Genomic DNA, 23885 nt, shown 5'->3' with positions numbered 1-23885 from the left:
AAAGTGCCAACCATCTTAACCATCATTCATCTTCTGGGTTTTGCATTGTGATGGGCAAGAAAATCTTGATTTGCCACCAAGTTCTTGTAGATGAGCTTTCATGAAAAAGCACGAGGACGATTAGCTTCAAGTAAGCAACTTGATCCATGGATTACGATGAAAATTCTTTGATATTTACCAAGAAAAAAAAAATCTCTTTTAGAGATAAGGGTAAAAATATACATGAAAAGGCCATCTCTCTTGACAAAGGAAAATGTGAGGGTATAGAATCGGTATCTATTTGAACTTTGAATCAATCTGGCTCGAAGCTAGTGTATGATGAAATCTGAGACCTTAAACAAAGGTACAGATATGAGACCAAGTACAAAGACAATGAGATAAAGGTGTAAGGGAATGAGATTGTGTGTGCGGTATAAATGAATGTCCTTGAGGTTTGGATCAAGTGTTCAAGGATCGGATCATCGGGGTGTGTAAGTCGGTATAAATGAAAGTATAAAGCAATGAAATTTAAGTTATACACGTGACATGTCCTGAGAGGTGGTGATGCAATTCACAATTCGTGCTATGTCAAAGACCCTTGACAGACATAGAGTTACTTTCCAACAAGCCTGGAATCCACTGCCTTCAGAACTGCCTATGTAGGTGTAACCATCAAAAGCAGCCGCTCAGCCATGGCAGAAGATGAATCTGCAAAAAGAGGCTCGTACTTGGGCCGAATTTGTTCCTGACATTTTGGCAAGGCCCACTTTCAAGGGTAAATTGGTGATGATTGTGTAATCCAAGGTGGCTAGACTAGCTAGATTTTAACTCCAAACGTTTTCTAAATATGGGAATTGGACCCAGCTTCAAAATGGCCTTGAGAGTGCAACCCATCAGGGCATTAAAATGACTTGGAATATCACAATTGATAAGAGAATAGAACACATGGTTAGACGAATAAGGTGGCATTTAGCCAACATTATATTATAATTTTGCAACCTTATGAAAGTTGGTGATGTTGCACAAATGTGAGTGAGAGGAGAAGGCAAGGACAGAGAGGATTGTGTACTATTTACGTTAGAGCTCAAGGCTACGCTGGTATAAGCATCTTCATCATCTTGGAAACCATAGGTGTCCAAATCTAGCCAGGTGACTCCAGGCCTAGAATGAGAGAGACCCATATTCCATTCAAATGCTTGCTTTTAACGCCCATTTACTCCATTCATGTTACCCAAATTCTGTCCTATTTTCTTCCCCACTACCTTAGCCATTCAACAGTTACGAGCATTAGAGGACGAATTTCATTTGGTAAAGACAACATCTCCCTATTATGGAAGGGAGTGTAGAAAGCTGCAATGCAACCCAGACTCGCTCATGGGACCACGAGGAACAGATAAAATTTTGAAGTAACCAAGAGCTAGAATTTAATTCCCTTTGGAAACAAGTCAATTAACCCGGTTAAGCTAGATGGAGATGCACATGGTAATCAAATGAGTACTCAGGTGGGTTCTGAGAGACTTGACTGGAAGATTATGAATTGATTCTAAGCGGCAGTTTAGATGATAAAAAGGTAAGAATATGTCTTACGTCTGTTAAAAGGCCAAGCTGCTCGTCAATTAGAAAATTTTGATTTCTTTATCATTGAAAGTGTTTCAGAGAGGATGCCATCAGGAAATCTCATCTTTGTCATATGTTTAATAGTTGGAACTAACAAGTTCTTTCTGGGAGAATGCATTTGGGTTGAGAAACTGGTAGAATATTTTGTTATCATTACTTTAATAATCCAGTCAAGTTTAATTTGATCATTTTCCTTGATGCAATACATTTTCAGATGTGAATGGATGCACAGAAATGCAGACAAGAAGCATGATAAATTGAGAAATGGTACAAAACGAACCATTAAGGGGCCAAAAGAAAGGAATAAATTTAAAGAAGAAAAAAAAAATAGAATACAAATTGCAACCCCCACTCCAACCATGAGACGAACTTCAGTAAGTCCCATCTGTTAATCTCCATTGCCTGAGCATACAACCAGCAACATATATGACAATTTGAAAATAAAAAAACAAAAGGTAGAAAATTATTGAAAAAGAAGAAAAAGTACTAGGCCTTATTGAGCAGTATTCTCTTCTCATCTCTTCTTTGTCTCAGATCCTCAAAGCTCCAATCCCTTCTCATTCCACCACTTCGTATCAATTTGGGCTCCTCTCCTACACTATTGAGCCTGCGATGACCCTTCCCGGCCTTCTTGGCCGAACCATGTCTCATTGACCCGTATGGTGACGGGGGTGGAGCCAAGTTGCCAGACCAGCTTCTCTCAACCCCTCTACAGAGTCTTAAACGTGACCTATCTTCATACCTCTTCTGTGTGTCTGAGTCTGTCCGTTGCAAGGCAGGCCCACAGTTCAAGCAGTTAAGAGTCATGATTTACACAAAGCAAGAGGCTCTAGGTGGAGAGAGAGAAAGAGAGAAAGAGGCGTCTACATGAATTGGGGTACAAGTGATCGAAGAGAAAGAAGGGAGAGGGAGAGAGATTGCGCTGTGGAGAAAGGTTCGTGTTTGAAGGGGTTGTGAGCAAGGTCGATGGTTTTTGTTCGGAGAGACGATAGGTGTTTGTTAATTACAAACAACAACCATTGTTTTCTTTGCATGGATTTAGGGTAAATGAGCCGCGGAAACACAGCTACACCACTTCTTTTATTGGCTTCTCATTCAAGCATGCTTTAAATAAACAATTCTTAAAATAGATTTTTCTACTTTTGAGCCTAAAAGAAGGTAATTTCACAACGATTTCTTAGACCTCAGTGTCTATGTCTTCTAATAGTATTCTGCATCCATCTTATTATCGTAATGCGTGGAGCAGCTTCCTCCTAATAACCTCTATCTATCTTATTATGGCTGGCAGCCAGCTTCACTTAAGTAGAAGAAGTCAACCTTTTTTCTTAAACATGATATATATAAGTTTTGATTGGAAAAGTTTCCAGCAAAACAACTTTAAAGTTTCCTTTTTTCTTAATAAGACTTTTACATATTGATATGATCCATCGGTCAAATATAACCTAGAGCATTATATTCAGGAAATGGACCCAACAACTCTCTTAACAATTACAAATTGCATAGCAAAGAAACATAAATGATAGAGACTTTTTTAGTTAATTGTGGTATGTACGAATTAATATATATTTTTGGACAGGGCATATATATGTTGGAATAACTACAATCTGGCCAGCTTAGGATGTCACCCCGCTTAATCTCTTACTTTCGAATCTCCTACCACTCCAATGGTGGATGCTTCTGTAGCAAAAGAAGACTCGGCTGCACACCTTTGACTAGGTATGGTACAACTCGAAATAGGGATTTCTCCAGATGACGCAAAGGATAAAAGGAAAGCAAGATGTAAGAACAAACTTGCATTAGTAGGATCAGAAGGCTGGTCTATCGTATAAGAGCATTGTAGGAGCAGTTGCGATGGGGGAAAGGAACTTGTTGTGTTCACGACAAAGCAGTAAGAGAGCAGCTTGAGAGAGATGGCAGAGCAGTAGATGATATGAAAATGTTCTAATGAGAGGGCCAATATATAGGCATCTCCCAAATGGTCAAAACAAGAGTCAATACAAAACGACTACAAGCCTTAAAAGCCAGACAACTATAAGCCTTAAAGGTTAAATGACTAAAAGAATTAAATCAGAATAAAACAAATTAAAATCCATTTAATCCTTCTTTGATTGAATGGAAAAATAATTTAAAGCACATTTGACCTAGTTTAAAAAATCAAATTTAAAAACCCAATGGAAGAATTAAATTTAATCTGATGGTTGCTAGTTCCAAATTCAAAATTTAAAATAAAATTTTTGGTTTTCAAATTGCAAAAACTCGTTGGACTCGCGTGCATATGCAAGGAAGGAGGAGGTCCCCTCACGTAAGATGCGTGTGCAGACACATTGCACATCAAGGATTTTTGGTTCAACCCATCCGAATTCCCTCTCGAATGGGTTTGGGTCCCTTGGCCCGCGAGGCTTCCCCTCACCTCTCTACAACCCCATGAAACTAAGGAAAGTGAGTTAGTATTATATAGCCACTAAAAGTGTTCATCCCTTTCCATTATGGGATTGACATTTTTCCTTCTTTTTCACTTTATAACACACACACACTACCAACATGAATCTAGTGCTAAGTGAAAGAGATGGGGTGTACTTGAAGGGTTTAATTGGCATGATTGTAGAGCTTCGTGCCTAACAATTAGTTGCTAAATGAGCTAATAATGTTAGTGGTGGCGACATTCCCATTGAGGGTATTTAAAGGTCTGCCCTTTCATGTTTGGCTTATTTTCCATACTTCGCCTCTTGTTTGTGGCCGGGCTCATCTCTCCTACATTCTTGCTACTTGGGAGGTCACTAGAGCTATTTTTTAGTTGTTGTTGCTTCATTATTTTGGTAAGCTTCTAGTTCTCCTCATTCCATTTTTCTTTTTTCCTCGTCTTCACTATCAAGTTTCTAATCTGACATACATTAATCACCTAAAAAAGAGGGAGAAAGGAAGATGAGAGAGGAAGGGGATGGGGATGGGGGAGGGGGGGAGGGGAAGAATGAATTAGGTGATGGTTAAGGTATTAAAGCTACCTAGGAGCTTTAAAAGCTCTTGCCTGGATCAAAGGACTTATAAGGATTATCAAAAGTAGTTGCTTGAATTAAAAACCTTTTGCGTAAACAATGAGCTACATTAGTGGTTGCGAAGTAACTACATGCCAAAGGTGGGGGATTAGCTTCCCATGCAAATGTTCAAGGTGGTAAGGAGCAACCTTATACGACCCTTCCTAGGTGGGACCAAGTTTCCCACACTTGGGTATGTAGTATTGCCAAATATTTGTCATAAAACTAGGTCATCTTTGTGGAATTGTCTTAAACATGCTCGCTTGTTGTATTTGAAGAAAAACCTAGATTACTCCATTTCCTACTCCTAGATCTATAGGGTGCATGTAAAACTATCGTAAGGGCTCTCTAGATCTACATAATAAAAGCATAAAACTTTTTAAAACAATATATCTAAAGAATAGATGTTATACTTGTAATCTAGATATTCCTTAACCAATCCTATAGGTGAAAAGTCAACATAGATCTCAAAGATTAGTAGATCTTCCATCCAATAATTCTCTTTCCTAGAAGGCATGCAAGGAAGTGGAATCTTCTCTAGAAGACTGAATAGCAATTATAAGAATATAAAGCCTTAATCCCTAAAGAGGTTTATATGGGCTTTCTTGTGGGCTTAATTAACTTGAGCTCATCTTGGGCTTGGGTCACTTAATCCAACCTATTGAATCCTAATTAATTAATTATCCTTATTAGTATTCAATTAATTAATTAACTAAATCTAAAAAGACAATTCATAAGTTCTTGTTGCAACCTTGTGTATTTACCAATATGTCTTTATGCACACATATGAATAGAGAACCTAACTATTCCTCAATAAATGTGTCGCTTATGAATGAGAGTTTGAATGGGGATCATTGAGACTCATAAGAAAATACTAACTCTTTCAAAATCCAATTTTGAGGTTGATGATCGACTCAACATCCCACTAGAGATAATTAACTACACTTCAATATTCTATGATATTAAAACATGATATTAGACCTCAGGTCTATGACCTACTATCAACTATATATAAGTTTTCCATGAACTAATGTCCATAATATAATGAGGTGAAAGTTATCAACCTTTCAAGATTACCTTTACTATTCTTGAATTTTAGATCTTCCAATTGTATGATCAATTGACATACTTTAATTGTCTAAGAGCATATGTCAAATTTTAATTAAAGAATTACTATGGTCATAGTTTTTTTTTTTTATCACATATCCTTAGGACCATCTAAGTAAACATGCTAGTTGTTTGCAAAAGCCTTGCACAACAATGGGTCATCGCTTTAAGGTAATGCATGATGTGGTCGAAGGCATCTGTGGTGCCATTGTACATAGTAAAATTAAGCACAACAAAGTCTCGAGGGGAATCATAATGCATGATATGAGAGTGTACCACATGTCATCCAATATTATACCGGTTGATCCAACCAGATCCTTGGTCCATCCACTCTTTCATACACTCAAAGAGGGCAACAGGTCTGGGCGCATTGTGAATGGTTTCGGGGCATTAAGTTGAGAATTCCTAGCCTCCTTATAAGCCTAAGGGGATAAGATAGCCTAAGCGTGCTCCTACGAGGCGTTAGTTGCCTTATATTTAGTTCACTATAAAGTAGCTCCACTAACGACTCATAGGGTAGAAGTTGCAAGAATGCACTCTTGCTATTTGATATTTTTTTGTCAATTTTTTTGTCGAGGTTCACATGTCATGTAATATTTTACATAACATGTAATAATTTTTGTTTAGGTCCCCGGAGATGTTAGTTGTTGGTACATATCCAATGTAGCCAGCTTAGCTGATCACCCCCACTTAATCTCTCGCTTTCGAATCTTTTAGCACTTCAATGGTGGACACTCTTGCAATAAAAAAAGACTTGGGTAGATTTTGGGAATCCCCCTCCAATAACTAAGCTGAGTTTCGCATAAAGATAAGGGAAAAGCAATGAGTACGTAAGAGACAATTCACTTACCTTCTTTGGTACTTGATATTACTTTTATAGAAAATCCTTGGTGCGCTAATTGGCTAGAGAGCTATCGAGCTATCGCCTGTGGGATGCATGTCTATCTCTTATTAGTAATGCAGTGTTCCGCCATACGGGAGTGGCTAATAGCATTCTCAGACAGGACAAAAACCATTGTTGGGTGTTAGGAGTGTGGCATAGGGTTCTTAGAGAGCAAATGGGGGAAGATGAGGTGAGGATAGCATGCGTGGAAGGACAACATAGTTGTTTGAACATGGAGAGGCCCTGGCAAAACATGTTGAACATGATTCACAAGCGCTTGCTCGGCTTACTCTGCATCGCTGAGAGTCAGCAGAGTATAACTCCTTTATGGTTTTAGATCCTCATTATACATCTTCCTAAATTATTATGTTAAATACTAGGTGTGTTGTATACTAATAAATGAAATAGAATAAGAGTCCTAAGGTTTTGATTTCACCTGACATTTTTTTATTCAAGACAACTCTTTATGTTTTCATTCTTGAATTCTAATGTTTAATAATAATATTTGATGTCGTATTAATTTTAATTAATAATTAGTAAAATTTTGGATAAGATATATATTTGCCTTGTTAAAGAATGAAATAATATGAAACTCCATGCATCATGCATTTGAATGTTTATGGGTGTTAAAAAAAAAATCTGTTTGATCATGTTTTCCAATTTTTTTTTTTAAAAACTTGTCTTTCAAATAAAGGATAAAAATAGTTTTTTAGTGTTTTATAAAAATAAGGGTATTTGGAAAATTGTTTTTAAAAATAAAAAACTAGAAACTTGTTTGAATAAGTTGTTTTTAAAAATAATCTTTTTGTTTTAGTATTGTAAAAACATTGCAAATTTAATTTATACAATATAAATTAATTTAATTCAAGTTTTATTAAAAATGAAAATAGTTTTGTAACTACAAATAAATTAAAAAAAAATGAATAGTTTTTAGTAGAACATGAATAATAATATTATAATAAAATCATAAATTATGTATTTTATAAAAAAAAAAAATACTATTTTAGTATATGTTAGAAACATAAGGATATTAATATCTTGTAAATTTTTTTGTTTAAAAAATAAACAATAATAATTTAAAATAATAAAATTTAATAATATTTTATTTTAAATGAATAATGAATAAAGTTTAACTTAAAAAGGAGTTAAGTTTTTCATTGCATGTACGTATTCATTATTGAATTACAAATATAATATTTTAGAATGTTTTTATTTAATTTACAATTAATTGAAACAGTTTTTGAATTCAAAATTATTCTTAAAATTTTTAAAATTCATTAAAGAATTTAAATTATAATTATGTCTTACTTAAATTATAATTTATTTACCTAAATTAAAAAATATATATTTGTTTATATAGGAGAAACAATAAAGTCATAACTTATAATATATTAATTTTAATTTATTATTATTTTTAATAATTAGATTACTTTTTGAGTTTCAAAATATTTTTAAAAATTGTTAAACTCGTTAATAAATTCAATACAAGTTGTATTTATTTGAAGTTCACTTTTATAGTAAGAAAATTTATGAAAATATAATTTTGTGTAGAAAAAAAAAATAGAGCTATTATAAACCAATTTTTATTCATAAATTTATGGTATTAATGAGTTTATTATTTGAGTTTCAAATTATTTTTAAAAATTATTAAACTTATTAATGAATTTATCACATTAAATTTTGTTTAATTTAGAGCTTATTTGTTTGATTAAAAAATAAAAAATAATGATTCTACCTAGAAGAAAAATCATAAAGTCATTTTAAACCAAGTTTTATCCATAAATTTCTTATATTAATTAGTTCATTATTTGAGTTTTAAATTATTTTTAAAATTATTAAACTTGTTAATGGATCGAATGCATTAAGTCTTGTTTAATTTAGAGTTTATTTATCTGGTGAAAAAAAATCGAAAAACAATGATTATATGTAAAAGAGAAACAATACAGTTGTTTTAGATCAATTTTTTAGTTTCATGATTTTTAATATTAATTAAATAAAATTTTGAATTTTAAATTATTTTTAAAAATTAATAAATTTTGTATATGGAGTACACTTTAATTTGAAATTTATTTGTTTAATGAAAAATTGTAGAGAGGTTAAAAAAAAATGTTTTCAGAACTGGATCGATCATTAAATTGGAAAAGTTACCGGTCCACGGTTCATTGGTCAGATCGGCGATCGAACCACGGTCGAACCGATAACATAATAAATATATTTTATTATTTTATATATTATTTAAAATTAATAAATTAATAAATTCTATCTAAATTAGTAAAGAAACTAGTTAACTTACCAAATTAATTGAACCCCCAAAAAGAAAAATATCAAACTAGAAAAGCAGAGTTTTTTATTTGAAAAAAAAAATACATTGCATGAATAATAATTTTTTTTTTTTTCATTTCTTTCTCTTTCCTTCTCTTTTCTCTGAAACGCCGGGGGATGGGGGGTTTACAAGCACCCGGGGGGTGTGGGGTGTTTACAACCGGAATGAGGGTACCAGTCGGTCGGGGTGGTTTCCAAGCTTCCAGCAGCAGAGAGGTGTTTCTAACGCCGACTTCCAACGCCACAGCGGGGAATTAAGAAGACTAGAAGAGGCGACGACAGGGAGGGTTGTCGTATTGTAACGGTTGCCGGCAGGAGTTGATTGGATGTCGCGAGCCGCGATGCGTCGACGAAGGGTGGAGCGGTAGCTGCTGCGGGGGGAGGAGTGAGGGTTTGGACTGTGGAGGTTGCAAGCTTAGGACTCCAAAACGACGTCATTTTGATGTTGTTTTTAAAAAATTAAAAAAAAAAATCAATTGAACCTGTCAGTTCCCTGTGAACCGACTGGTTCGTCCGATTCACCGGTTGGACCACCAGTTCAAGCGGTCCAACCCCGGTTCAATCCCAATCTAGTCCAATTGACTAGACCGGACCGAAATGGTGACCGGCCGACAGTCAGACTGGCCGGTTTAGTCCGATTTTTAAAACAATGAAAAAAATATATTAGAAAAGTAATTGTAATTTAAAGGAATATCATAGTTTAAGATTTTTGGTATTGATATTAATTTGTGGAGAGAGAAAAAGAAAGATATTTGTGGACCCCGTATTTTCACTCGATGCGTCCCTACTCGATGACGAAACTCGTTTTTTATTTATTTGTTGAGAATATGATTTTTAGAAGAAAAAAAACTTGGAATCGTCACTTATTTTAATTTTTTTTTAAAGAGAAAACAAAATAAGAAAGAAAAACTCTAAGTGTGACTCCTGAAGGAAAAACAGGTCTGTGAAAACCTAGTCTTGGTCAAGCTACCTATTGGGAATATACGGTGGTGAGCCGTAGTACCCCTCTAAGCACCTAAAAATGGGTTTCTACTAAATAAGGTGAGACAAACATGACAATTAACTAGGAAATCAATTAATACCAAAATGATCATAGATTAAAAGTAAGTCATAATAAAGAATAAATAAATAAAGTGAGAGTGAGAGCGTACCTTGGCAGCAGGTAATAAAGGGCTATCATGAAATAGAGTTAATGCATAATAATGAATACAAAATATATCACATGCATATCAAAGAGCAAGACAAAGATCAGACAGTATTAATTAACTATAGTAGTTGATAGTCAGAAGAGAAAACTCATATATAGAGCCCCCATCAAAGCCCAATTGATTTTACATGAATTAATCCCACAAATTCCATTATTTTGAAATTATGAAAATTGTCTTCATACTTATTAAAAATAAAGGAAAATGAAAAATTATTTTAAAATCAAAGAAAATTTGAGAAAAGTGCTTACTTGAAAGGAAATGTAGCAAATTTATTTAAAAACGGGATTTTTAGAGACTTAAAATCCTAATTAAGGATGAAAAGTAGTAGAATTAAAAAATGTTTGAAAACTGGAGTGAAATTAAAATTATTTGAAAGAAAACTAGATTTTTGAAATTTATTTGAAAATTGGAGTTTTGAAAATTAAATTTAAGAATTAGAATTTTGGAAATTAAATTTGAAAGAAATTGGAATTTTGAAAATTATTTGAGAATTGAAGTTTTGAAAGTTAAATTTAAGAATTGGAGTTTTGAAAATTAAATTTGAAAGAAATTGGAGTTCTGAAAATTAATTGAGAATTGGAGTTTTGAAAATTAAATTTAAGAATTAGAATTTTGAAAATTAAATTTGAAAGAAATTGAAATTTTAAAAATTAATTGAGAATTGGAGTTTTGAAAATTAGTTTTAAGAATTGGAGTTTTGGAAATTAAATTTAAGAATTGGAATTTTGGAAATTAAATTTGAGAGAAATTTTGAAAATTAAATTTAAGAATTGGAATTTTGGAAATTAAATTTGAAAGAAGTTGAAATTTTAAAAATTATTTGAGAATGGAAATTTTGAAAATAATTAAAGTTTGGGAAGTTAAAGTTTTGAAAATTAAACTTAAAAATTGGAGTTTTGGAAATTTGTTTGAAAATGAAAGTTGGAAAATTAAATTTAAAAAGATAATTAAAGTTTGGAAAGTTAAAGTTTTTGAAAATTAACTTAAAAAATGGAGTTTTGAAAAATTAAATTGAAAATTGGAATTTTGGAAATTTATTTGAAAATGAAAGTTTGGAAAATTAAATTTAAAAAGATAATTAAAGTTTAGGAAGTTAAAGTTTTGATAAAAAAAAAAAAAAAGAGTTTTGAAAAATAAAAATAAAAATTGGAGTCTTGGAAATTTATTTAAAATTTAAAGTTTTGAAAATTAATATTTTGAAAGCATAAATAGGGTTGTGAACCCATCTGATGCTTCATAAAAGTTGTGTCAGCTTTCAAAAATCTATATATTTCTTGAACCATCAACTTCCATTTTTTAAAGTCTCCTTCTTGAAATGTCCACTTACACTCATCAACTAATAATTAAGCCAGCTAATCAACTGATGCACCATTTATCTTCCATTCAAAACCAAACACACCATCAAAAACTTGCCTCACTCGTCCACATATGCTGCCCAAAATAAAGTTGTGCAATCCGAGATGCAATCTCTCCAATCTCCCACCTCTTGAGTCCTGCTTCCACATTGCTCACATAGATCTTCCTCTGCGTATACTCTGACACCAACTGGGCTGTCGATACAGACATAGCAGTTTGCCTCACCGTTGGAGATGACACCGAACCTATCGAAGCAAGTTGGCACGCTGTCATTCAGTTCCCAATATTTTTCTGTAGCTTCTTTAGCGCCTTCTAAGCCTCATTCTAAGTCTTGAACATAATGAACACATTTTTATGCATCTTCTTTCACATAGGTCGATGCTAATGGCAGCGGGGAGGTAATCTGGATTGGTTGGAGCTAAGGATCGAAGCTGGGTTGTGTTCCAAGGGTCTTGGAGTACAAGAAAAATCCAACAATCTATTTGAACCTCGAGATAGTTTTCAAAATAATGACAGGATTTTTTCAAAAGCAATGAGGGCCTTAAGAAACAGAGCATGCTCTAAACGAACAATCCATTAATCTAGATTCCATTTCATGTTGTATTCAATGGATTTAAGCAGGTGGAACGAACAGTGAGCATTTGTAAGATTAATCAAATATCCAATTCAAAGAAAATAATCCATGTATCAATCAGTTATAAGGAAAATAACAGGAACCAAAGTGAAACCCAAAAACAAAGCATGTATGAGCATAATCATATTCAGCAAGATCAACAAATAGCTCTTGATACCCACACCAATCAATCAAATGACACTCATAAATGTACCAAAAAATAGTATAGAATCATGTAGAAGTAAGAAGATAAAAAATGTTGTGGAAATCATACCTGAAAGAGACTCCTCTCAAGCTTTGTTTTCCTTCCAAGCTATCTTCTCCCTTTTTTCAACCTCCCGTGCTCTTTCTTTTCATGCAAACTTCTCATGTTCCCTGCTCCTGCTCAGATCATCATTTTTTGCTATCTCTTTTTAATCATCCCCCTCCCCAGCTACTCCTCTGCTCTACTGCTTCAATCGTCGCCATTGCTTCAAGGTAGTCATATCCTTGCCACGCGTCTCATGCATGCAGCTTCATGGAAGTTGTCCCCCACTTCCAAAAAAATATTTTCAGCTCCTCTCCGGGGTGATATAAAATACCCTTTAGTGCTATTGATAAAAGTCATAATAATAAACATTGGAGTTGGTTTGCAAAAAGAAGAGGTCTACAAATATGCCCCTCTTTGGTGGAGTTCACGAGTGTAAGGAATATGAACACTTGAGTGAAAAGAAAGTGTGAATAGTGAGTGGAATGAAGTAAACTCTACCGAAGAAAAAGAAAGACCCCTAAAAGTAAACAAGTAAAATACAAACTCGTTCAAACCAACAAAGAACAAAAAGGACTCTAAAATCCTAAGAGAATGGTAGCTCTCAGAATGCCTCTAGAGTTGCACTATGGACCCGAACTACCCCTTAAAAGTCTGCAAGAGTGACTCAAAAATCGATATTGAAGTCGAGTAACAGTCGAACCACCAAAGAGCATAGGAATGAGTACAAAGGGAAAAACCATACGTGTACCATACGAGGACACAAGGCGTAGAGTATCTAACAATACAATCAAGACACATACTACGAGCTCATAGAACTATATCCTACACAAAAGATGAGAAGAAACTTTAGAATATCACAATGAAATGAGAAACACATATGCAACAAAGAGAAGTAAGATGAAATGTGAAACTGTGAGAACAAAGCATGTAATGCTAGTGATCATGAATATTAGGAACTATGGCTCTGAATGACAAAACTGACTCTAAACATTAAACTGAGAAAAAATGGCTCTAGAAGCCAAACCAAAAAACTAACTCTAAACGCTAAATTAGAAGGCCCATAGGTGAAGACCCACGGTGGTGATATAACAGGAATGCCCATAGATGTCAATCTATGCTAGTGAAACTCTTAAAGGCCCATAGATAAAATTTTGTGGTGGTGATAATCTCAAAGGCCCAAGAATGAAAATCTATGGTGGTGAATCTGAAATGCTCATAAATGTCTGATCTATAGTGGTGAGATAACTGAAACAAATGCTCATAAATGAAGATTTATGATGGTGAGATAACTGAAATGCCCATAGATGTCCGATCTATGGTGGTGAAAACTAATCAAGGCCCATAGATGAATATCTATGGTGGTGAATCTGAAATGCCCATAGATGTCTGATCTATGGTGGTGAAAACTGATCAAGGCCCATAGATGAAAATCTATGGTGGTGAATCTGAAATGTCCATAGATGTCTGATATGGTGGTAAAACTGAAATAAATGTTCATAGATGAAAATCAATGATAGTGAGATAATTGTAACAAATGCCCATAGATACACAATCTATGGTGGTGAATTTGAAATGTCCATAGATGTTTGATCTATGGTAGTGATAACTGATCAAAACCCATAGATGAAAATTTATGGTGGTGAAATAACTGAAATGCCCATAGATGAAAATCTATGGTGGTGAAACTGAAATGCCCATAGATGTTTGATCTATGGTGGTGAAAACTAAAAGAATGGGGATGCCCTAAACAAATTAACGGTAAGGGGATGCCCTAAACAAACTGAAGAAAGGGGGATGCCCTAAATAAATTGAAAGAAATGGGAAATGACTTAAACAAACTAGAAGAAAGGGGGATACCCCAAACAAACTGACGATAAAGGGATGCCCTAAATAAGCTGAGGAAATGGGGATGCCCTAAACAAATTGACAGTAGAGGGATGCCCCTAAACAAACTAACGAAAAATGAAGAAGTATGCGATCTGCAAACGAAAACACCTAAAGCAAAAACAAGAAACAAGGAATGTGGTTTACAACTAGAAACGCCCAAAAGAACCATAAAAAAAATGACTAGGATAATGAATTCAATGAAAATGGGGTATGCCCCAGTAAAAGACTCGAAAGTATCAGCAAATGGGTCGAATGATCATGAAATCAACAGGAGATATGATGAACCTAGAGAAGGCGTATGCCTCAGTAGAAGAGTGCTAAAGGGAGTATGCCCCAGTATGACGACTCGCAAAGATTAAGAAATAGATCGAGTAATGAGAAAACCAGCGAAAGATCTGATGAACTCAAGGATGGGGGTATGCCCCAATGTAAGATAGTAACCAACATAAGACAACAGAATGTCACCATACAAGACATTCTAGGATATGCTCAATGATGATGCAATGAAAAAGTCTAAGATCAATGAATAAATGCTTAAACAAGACCAATGCAACATTGAAACTATGTTGACAAAGCAAAACTAAAACAAGGGACCAAACAAAAACTGACCAAGACTCTAAGTCTAAAATGTAAGCAAGTCAAGACACAACATGTCAACTGTCAACATGAAAACATCACTACAAATATATCAACAATTTGACAGGCCCTACCATCATGGAAAATGTTGAACCTAAGGTCTAAAGGCATGTGAAAACTCAACTAGAAAGCTCAAGACTAGTCTATATCCTCCTCTGATCAAGAGAAGAGGATAATGTCATGTAAGATGATGAAATATGTGGGCTCAAAAGGTGTAAGGCTCTGATAAGATGGATGCAAGTATAATGGTGTCAAATATAGGATGTATGGGTGTGTAACAAAGGAAAGTGGGTATCCTAGTCGAACTAAGTATGTTGAGAAGATTGAACCCATGGTGTCAATAACTCTATTATGATCCATCAAAAACAACAATCATAACAGAAGGTGGAGTCTCAGCGTCAAAATCAGCAAGGTGGTTATGCCCCAGTATGAATGCATCATCTCAAAATGGGTAAACCCTCAGTATAAGATAATCTTTGGAAAGTATATGTTTGGCATAAACTGTCATCTCACAAAATCTATCATCAATGAGTGGGTTATGCCCCAGTGTAAGCATCTCCAAAGCAAACATTGATGAAAATAGTACAACCAATCATACAACATCTAATCAAAATGAATATCCGCTCCTTAAAGTCATCGTGGTAATGTGAAGAGAGTATTTGACCTCATCTAAAGAAATATCATGTCCCAATGTGGAAAAAAAATCGAGCAAAGTGGTATGCCTCAACAAAAATGCACTCTAACATGATCATGCCTAGATGTAAGCTAGTATCTCTAAGATCAATCACCAATGAAAAAGTTATGCCCCAGTATAGGGCAATCTCTTAAATAACTAAACTTCGTTGCATGCTCTCACAAGTGTCTGTGTCCTGATCCAATCATCCCAAAAATCTATCAACAATGACGAGAAGGTTATGCTCCTGTTATCACATTAAGGAAATCACTCAGTCATATCTCATACTCCAATGTGAAAGGAATCTAATCACCTCCAAGGAACATCTATGCCTCAAAAACCATCATTGACTAAGAAGGGATTGCCCCTGAGTAAGGTACACCAGATGAAATATATCAATCATGTCTCATGCTCCAATGTGAAAAAGGACATCTGATATTCTCCGAAGGATGGCCATGACTCAAAAATCTGTCAATAACTGAGAGAAGTATGCCTCGACATAATGGTCATCTAAAAAATCAACCCTCGACCAAGAAAGGTATGCCTAAATGCCATGTATCAAGCTAAATGATTGCCCTATAAAAAAAATGCTCTCTAAGGTGGCTATGCCCTAGTGTAGGGTCATACCACAACTCTTGGTCTATCACAATCAAAATATTCTCGAACCAATCCCAAGTATCGCCTACATAAGAGCTATCAAACACAATGTGTGATGCCATGGCCTTAGGGTGGTCTTAAGACCCGGGACGTAACGTAGGCTAAGGTAATAAGGTGAAAGAAACGAAATGAAACTAGGCTCAAATACCAAATAATCAAAATTTGTACCCTTATATGTAGAATGCAATATGTATAGCGAATCTCATAAAACATGGACCTAAGGACGTCCAATATGAATGTATCGATGATGAAGAAAGAATCCAAGATGAATATATCAATGATGAAAAGAAGAAATGAAGAATATCGAATTGCTGATGGGATGTAGAAAAATGAAATGTGGAAAATATCGAACACGAAATATAAACTGATATGTATAAAGAACAATGTAGTTAAGGCGAATGAAATACCATGAGATGAACAAATATATCAAAGGAAAATGAATGAGCACTAATCCACTCAAATCAAGTCATAGAGAACAGTCAAATCACCAATGTATGCAATGATGGAGAAGACAATGATCCGGAGTCCCTAAGAGAAGGTCACTCGTCTCTCACACATAAGATACATAAAGAAATAGGCACAAGGAGATGAAAGCCTCCTAAAATTTCACATACAAACTTTCATAAGCAACTAACTCAATAAAGCAACCTCAATGACCAATATACACACTCAATGGAGAATGACACCATATACAAACATAAATACATGCGCTTATTACCTTTTTTTTTTTTTTTTTTTATCATCATCATTTTTTTTTCATTTCTTTTTTGTTTTATATTTTTTTTACCCGCTCATACTCTGAATATCAATAAATGAACTCCTCTTAGAATACATAATGAAATGGATATACTCTCAAACAATGATGTACATGAACTCTCTCTGACAAGATGACCTTCTCAACTAAGGATCTCCGAACCAATATCCATGAGATAGGAGTGGAAAGAGACATGACCGTCCTCCATGCACTAAAATGTGAAAGATCATCACCCATGGCATGAAAAAAATGTGATGACAAAGACAAAAGATGGAACAAAGGATATAAACAATGACGTATGATGAGAAATGATGGTAAGACAACCAAAAAAAAATGAAGAAGATAAGTCAATAAGTCAATGGCTCATGAGACTCTTTTATAAAGCATGTATACATTAGAGGGCCCCTATCCCGGTGTAAAAGGTGAGCAATGCTATATGAAATAAAAGGTTATGATGCTCATGCAAGGCTCAAAGGTCTAGGAATGGTCTAGATGTCAATGAAAGTAATTGGGTATCGGCTAACCAAAATGAAGGCCACCCATCTTGCAACCACGGTCTCAAACATCGTGTTCTCAAACCCTCAGATAATCAATACTGAAGATCGATGTCTATCTAATATAACCACGTCAACCCTCTGGAATCGTGCACCAAACCGTACTCCAAATGCTCCAGAATAATCTCGAAGATAATCTTCTCAAAGCAAAGTAAACAATGATCTCATCAAGCACGACTGCCCATCACAAGCCAGCTCTCATCATACAAGATCAATGTCTATACTCATGGCAGAATAAGTAACAGTCCCATTAAGCAATCGACCAATTCTCACATCGTAAGCCACCCAAAGATCATAAGTCATCCCTCACCATGCAAGATCAACCCTGGGCTCAAACTCCTCACATTCTACCTAATCGGATCAAAAAGGAAATGTGCAAAGATAAAAACAACTAGTAATGGGAAGGTCATGTAATGGTGTCAAGGGTGATGTTGTGCAAAGCTCATAATGGATGGATGTAGGTCACAACAAAGTCAAGGTGTGAAAGTGAGTAAGGTACTGCTCTGATCATAAGAAGATGGGTCATAGTATCAAACTCTCTAGGTCAAATCTCTGATCCTAGGCTAATAGGCTCAATATCCTCCATGATAGGTCAAGCCTTAAGACCTCAAGGTGCAAGCTAATAAATGTCTCAAGAAATAATACATCATATCACAAAACACAAGCATATGTTCATAAAGGAAAAGACATCCAATGGAATAACTGATTAGTACATCATGCAAAAAAAGAAGGATAATAAAGACAATACTCAAGAATCGAGTTATAGTCTCTAAATGCCAAAAGTAAAATAAGACTAAAAAAAAGTCACTGGTCCTGACATCACATCTTTATCCATAGAGGGAACAATTTTTTATTTCAAATGACAGAAGAATTGTTCTCAGATGCTTAACAAAGATGTTGATGTTTATATTTTTTAACTTATACTAAAATAGTATGTTTTTTTTACAATATATATATATATATATATATGTTAACCCAAGGGTTCTTCTAATTGCGTTTTGATGATAACAAACCATGGTTAAGTTGTTAATTGGTTTGAGTTATAAAAAATTTTAGGTGTTAGTTTGCAAATTCATCAAATGACTCAATGAATGCATGATCAAGACAATTGGAAGACCCTTTAATCATAGGAAACATATGTAAGATGAAAGCATTGGTGCACTTAGAATTTTCATATCTTTTCATGCATCTTTAAAAACTTAGTTTATGCATTAAAGATACATTTTCATCTACACCCGAGTTTTATCAAATGAACTTTAGGCAAATCGTTTCAAAATTGGTATATTAATTTACCTAAAAACCCTAAGTGTTAGAAGAGAAAATAACAAAAAAAAAAAAAAAAGATTTTCGGGCCAAAAAAGGTGAACTGGTCGAGACACTAATTAACCGACTCAATCGGCTAGGGTACCAGTCTACCAGTTACACTTTCCTGGTCAAGATTAGATTGAGAGATGCAAAAAATCTTTTCTTTTCCAGTAGTCTTTCATTCCTGGTTGAGGGATATGCCTTATTGGTCGAGGTTTGGTCGATATCCGATTGAAGACCGATCGAGGACTAACGGTTACCCGCCACGAATTTATTACCTAACAACTAATTAATCGGACAACCCCCAACTCGATTGGTCAAGGTTGCTTTTTGGCATTTTGGTATTTTGGCTATCGATGTTAGAAACCTATAAATTGAGAGTTCCACTTCATTTATAAATAAGAGAACACTTGTATTTATTTGTTTACCTACTTATTCTTGCCTTAAAAGATCTCATTCTTTCCTTGGTGCATTAAATCTTCATTTGTATATTTCTTAGTGTGCCCTTGTGATTCTTCTTAGCATTTAAATTGTATTTGAGCCCTTGTTAAGTTACGTTGAGAGATTCAAACTTGTCATTGGAGTGTTAAAACCTTCAAGTGAGTAGAAACTTGAAAAGATTGTGTAAAAGACCATTGATGCTAGAATCCAAGTGTAAAGGTGATTAAAAGTTTAGTTAAAACTTCAAGTATAGTGGAACCCTTACTCGGTTAGGAGCTTGAGGAGAGTGGACGTAAGCAAGAAAGTGTCGAACCACTATAAAATCCGAGTTTGCTCTCTTTAACTTTATTTCCTTATATTTGTATTTCATTTACTTGAATTTGTTGTGATTGAGAAAATATTTTTTAAAGCCTAATTCACCCTATCTTGAGTGTTTTCTCTATTAAAATTAGTCTTTATATATATATATATATATATACTATTCATGTTTTACTAAAAGATATTTATTTTTAAATTTATTTGTAATTACCAAACTAATTTCATTTTTAATAATTGAATTAAATTTTATTAATATTGCATAAATTAAATTTACAATGTTTTTACAAAATCAAATTAGTAAAAATATTTTTTAAAAACAATTTATTCAAACAAGTTTTTTATATAGAAAAAATGCTTTTAAAAATAGCTTTCTAAACAACATCAATTTTATAAAATTTTCAAAAACCATTTTCTATTCTTTAACAAAAATAACTTTTAAAGTAAGTATCAAAAAATATGATGAAATCAACCCTTAATTTTAGCAATATTTGGTCGGCATTTATTTGAATATTTTACCAAAAAAACTTATTAAAATAAGTTGAGTTTTTGATTCTCTATTCCTCCTAGTGATCCCCTCTCCCCAACTTTTGTCTTAGTGAAGTGAAAAGAATCATATCAATCCAATCCAAGCCTAAAAACCTACAGGGCTAAGTTAAATTTCTACAAAAAAAATCAACATCGGGCTTAAGATTGTCCACGCAATTTGATTGCAAATAAGGCTTGACCGAATCAATTCCCCTATTTGTGTCTCAGTGCACAGTATTCAATATTTGTCATTGTCATTTAAGGTATAATTCAATTGTGCCAAATTATGAAAAAGTGATCAGTTTTTAGTAAGTAATTCTACGTGATGATCATGCCATTCAAAGTATCAAATAAGAATGTGTCTTGGATACAAATGGAAATATGACCATTAATTCAAGAAGTGAGCATACCCAAAATTTAATGATACATGAACCTCGCTCACTCATGATTCACGTTGGGTAAATGATTGATGTGAATATGATTGATTCTCATTTACTAAAACGTGAAGCTCAAGGCATGCCAAGGAAAGTGTGCGGTGGCCCTAGTGGGTGGATGTGTGACATGTTTGATATCACATTCTTTGAATCTCGAAAGTCGAAAGTCTTGAGGGAGAAAAATTTTCAATAAATGCCCTGCACCATCCATGAAATTATGCATAAACAACAAATTTCATGACATGGGAAAGTTTCCATTCACATGATACCAACTTTCCTCTTGGTCCCCTTTTACATTGATAAAACAAGACTGGTACTGAGAAATGACGGATCGATTAGAGCATTATTTAACAATTTTAAGACTTTTGTTACTAATGGGTGATTGAACTTTGGATTAATTGAACTTTGGACCACTTCACTCTTTCCAATGATTGTCAATTGACCATGTCTCATTCAGCATGTGCCCTAAACCTACTTTGTTAATTATCCAGAATAATGCTGATTTGGTTTGTCTCAGCTACCTGTTTTATGAACCATCATTCCGGCCCCTCTTCTTGGACCTCCAGACATCATGATCTTAGCAAAGCATAAGTGAAGCTGTGTGTAGATCCCCATTTTTTTTTTTCCCCTTTTTCTTAAAGTTGTAATTTTTAATAAAATAATTTAAAAAAAAAACCCTTTAATTGTAACCAAATATATTGTATATAATCATATTTAAAACTCTTAGAAGGGTTTATAGGCATAGGAAAAAAAAAAAAAAATTATGTCCAACAAGACCTTCATCCTACGATTGAGGGTGAATATTGTATGAAACATGACATTAGAATAAGTATTACTAGCTAGTTCTGAATGTTTGTTGTATTGTACATGGTCGAGATCACGGCTCTGCAGTAATTTCAAGGGCCCACGATTAGGTACTAATTCCAAACAAGAAGGTCCAATCGATACCCATGTGGATATAGCTCCATTTCTGTATTTTTTTTTTGGTAACATTCCCCCTAGGCTATGTTTGGTTCCCGGAAAGTACAAAGGAAAGAAAAAAAAATGCTAAGGAAAATGATTTTCTCATGTTTGGTTGTCCTATGAAAAATATCAAAGAAAATCAAATATAATTAAAACTAATTAAAAACTTATGTATTTTTAAATTATTTAATCTTTATATTGATGAGTTAAAATAAATAAAATGAGTTTGATGTAACAAAAAAAATAATTTATCAATTTTTAATCTATTTTTTTATTTTCCTTCACTTTTTCTTTCCTTCTATTTTTCCTTTGTATTTTCTTTCCCTCGCATTTTCCCTCAAATTTTTCGGGAACCAAACATAGCCCTAGTATTTGCTTGAAGAATCTAAATTCAAGCTTGTTTTATGCGCTTAGCCTTATGAGCTAACAATATTAAATGATGCGCATGCACCACGCCCACTTGGATTGCCCTGTTTTTTGGCTGAGTTATCAAAGTTGTTTGAATGGTCACTCTTATCCTCAATTTTCATGTTTGCTTTTGATGTTTTGGGTCCATTTGAACTTTGTCTTCTTACAATAAGGTGTAAATGACCTTGTGAGGCTGCTAAGTATTCCCATAATAAAACTATGTATGATTATGAGTCCCTATGTCAAGATGACGATAAGTAAGTTTGATAACTGTTTTCGAAAAACAATTTTTCATCCTCTAAAATATATTTTTGTTCTATAAAACGCTAAAGAATGGTTGTTAAAAGACTATTATCAAAAACTGTTTTTTAAAACTTTCCGAACAGAGTCTAGATTTTCCATTCACTTGCTCGACCTAACATTTTCTTTCATTGTCACCAAAAGATAAGACATTTTGTGAATGACCACCCAGTTGGTGGTCCTGCTGCGTATTGCATGAGCTATAAGCCCAGGCAACCAAGTGGGGGACTACGTGCCAGACGTAATACAAAAGTCACCAAGTTTCGTCCTCTAATCATGTGTTGATCCGCTTTACAATTTTCAGTAATCATACAGGGATGGCCCGGGCAGTAGGAGTGATTTGGGTGACGCATCAGTCTAGGAATGATAGCTAAGGAGAAGAAAATGAAATGCCTTGGACTATGGTTCTCTCTCCACAAAATTGAACAGAAAGTAAAAAAATTTCAAGGGCTCCTGTCTCATCTGTTTCTGATCAGCACACAGATATTGCTGTCTTTTTCAATCATCACATATGCTTCTGTTTCATATGTCGTCTCTGGTTCATGCATGTTATACTTGGCAACCTTGCTTAAAAAAGAAATTTAATAAATAAATAAATTAAAGGTGGGAAAGAGACGATAAGGTTAGGAATGCTGAAAGAGACCCCTACAGGATTAGTTGTACTTTTTTGACATATTGACATGGTTTCATTGCATGGAGGTAAGATTCTATGCATGAGATCAAGCTTTGAAAGCAGGGCAGGGCAGGGCAACCTTCAAACGGAAGCAGAGGGGCCGCAAAATTTATTGTGTCTACAATTGGGCATCAGGTGTAGAGTAGTTGAAGAGTGGAGGAATGAATCAGATAAACCTACTTCCAAGGGCTCTGACTAACTGGAGGTATCGGCACAACTTAGTCAGTTAATATTCCAAGTAAGGGTGAGAAAACAGGCAATGGGCAGAGAGGAATGTTCTTCTGAAAGGTCGAAAGTTTTTGAGGGTTGCGTAGAAGAATCAATGAAGAAAAGCTATTGCAGAGAAGATCTAAGAAATCCCACCTTATGAAATCTGTAGAAAAGAAAAAGGTCCTGCTGTTTTCACTTTAGAGAAAGAGCCCATAACACCGCCCAAAATCTGCAATGATGTGGTGGATTTTGGATTATTTTGAACCTGACAAGTATCAAATCCCAACATGCACCTTAGGAGGGAGGGTAAAGCCAAGGGAAAAAAAACAACAGAAAAAGAAACCCAACTGCTTTTGGCATCTTTTAGGTTTTAACAATTCCAAATTTATGCACCAGAAAGAAGCAAGAGGGGCAATGTTAATATGGCCCTTACAAAATAGTGCAAGTTGGGGGTGCTTTTTTCAGAACAGTAGTTGCGTTCAAACAACTTTCACCATTCAATATCAATACCAGATTGGAGGAAAACGTCCAACTATATTCAGCCTCACTGCTACCATGCATGTGTGGTGTATTTTCATGACTTAAAGCCGGTTTAAAGGCAGGCAGGCTTTCCAGAAAAAGGAATCAATTTGCTGTTTTATCAAAGTAAATACAAGTTTCAGGGTTCTCCCAATAAATCTCGAGTACGGATTTATGGTAACTGCAGAACAGAAAGCTTCATTTTCCCCTCACAATTAGTTCAAACACTAGAGAAACAATTTGGGTGACCCAACTTCCAAC

General features: G+C 34.4%; 1 protein-coding gene across 1 annotated transcript; it reads right to left on the bottom strand.

The window, feature by feature from the left end:
* Positions 1 to 1821: 1821 nt before the first annotated feature.
* On the bottom strand, positions 1822 to 2565 carry LOC117906277. Its single transcript, XM_034819259.1, has one exon. It carries the CDS (start codon positions 2401 to 2403, stop codon positions 2083 to 2085), a length of 321 nt encoding a protein of 106 aa, XP_034675150.1. The 5' UTR covers positions 2404 to 2565; the 3' UTR covers positions 1822 to 2082.
* Between the last annotated feature and the right edge of the window lie 21320 nt (positions 2566 to 23885).

The sequence above is a fragment of the Vitis riparia genome, chromosome 2, assembly GCF_004353265.1.
Source record: "Vitis riparia cultivar Riparia Gloire de Montpellier isolate 1030 chromosome 2, EGFV_Vit.rip_1.0, whole genome shotgun sequence".
NCBI lineage: Eukaryota > Viridiplantae > Streptophyta > Magnoliopsida > Vitales > Vitaceae > Vitis > Vitis riparia.
The sequence above is the reverse complement of the archived record's forward strand: the minus strand, read 5'-3'. Positions and strand labels throughout refer to the sequence as shown.

Coding starts and splice junctions, on each gene's coding strand:
- LOC117906277 (XM_034819259.1), bottom strand. CDS start 2,403: ATGACTCTTAACTGCTTGAACTGTGGGCCTGCCTTGCAACGGACAGAC.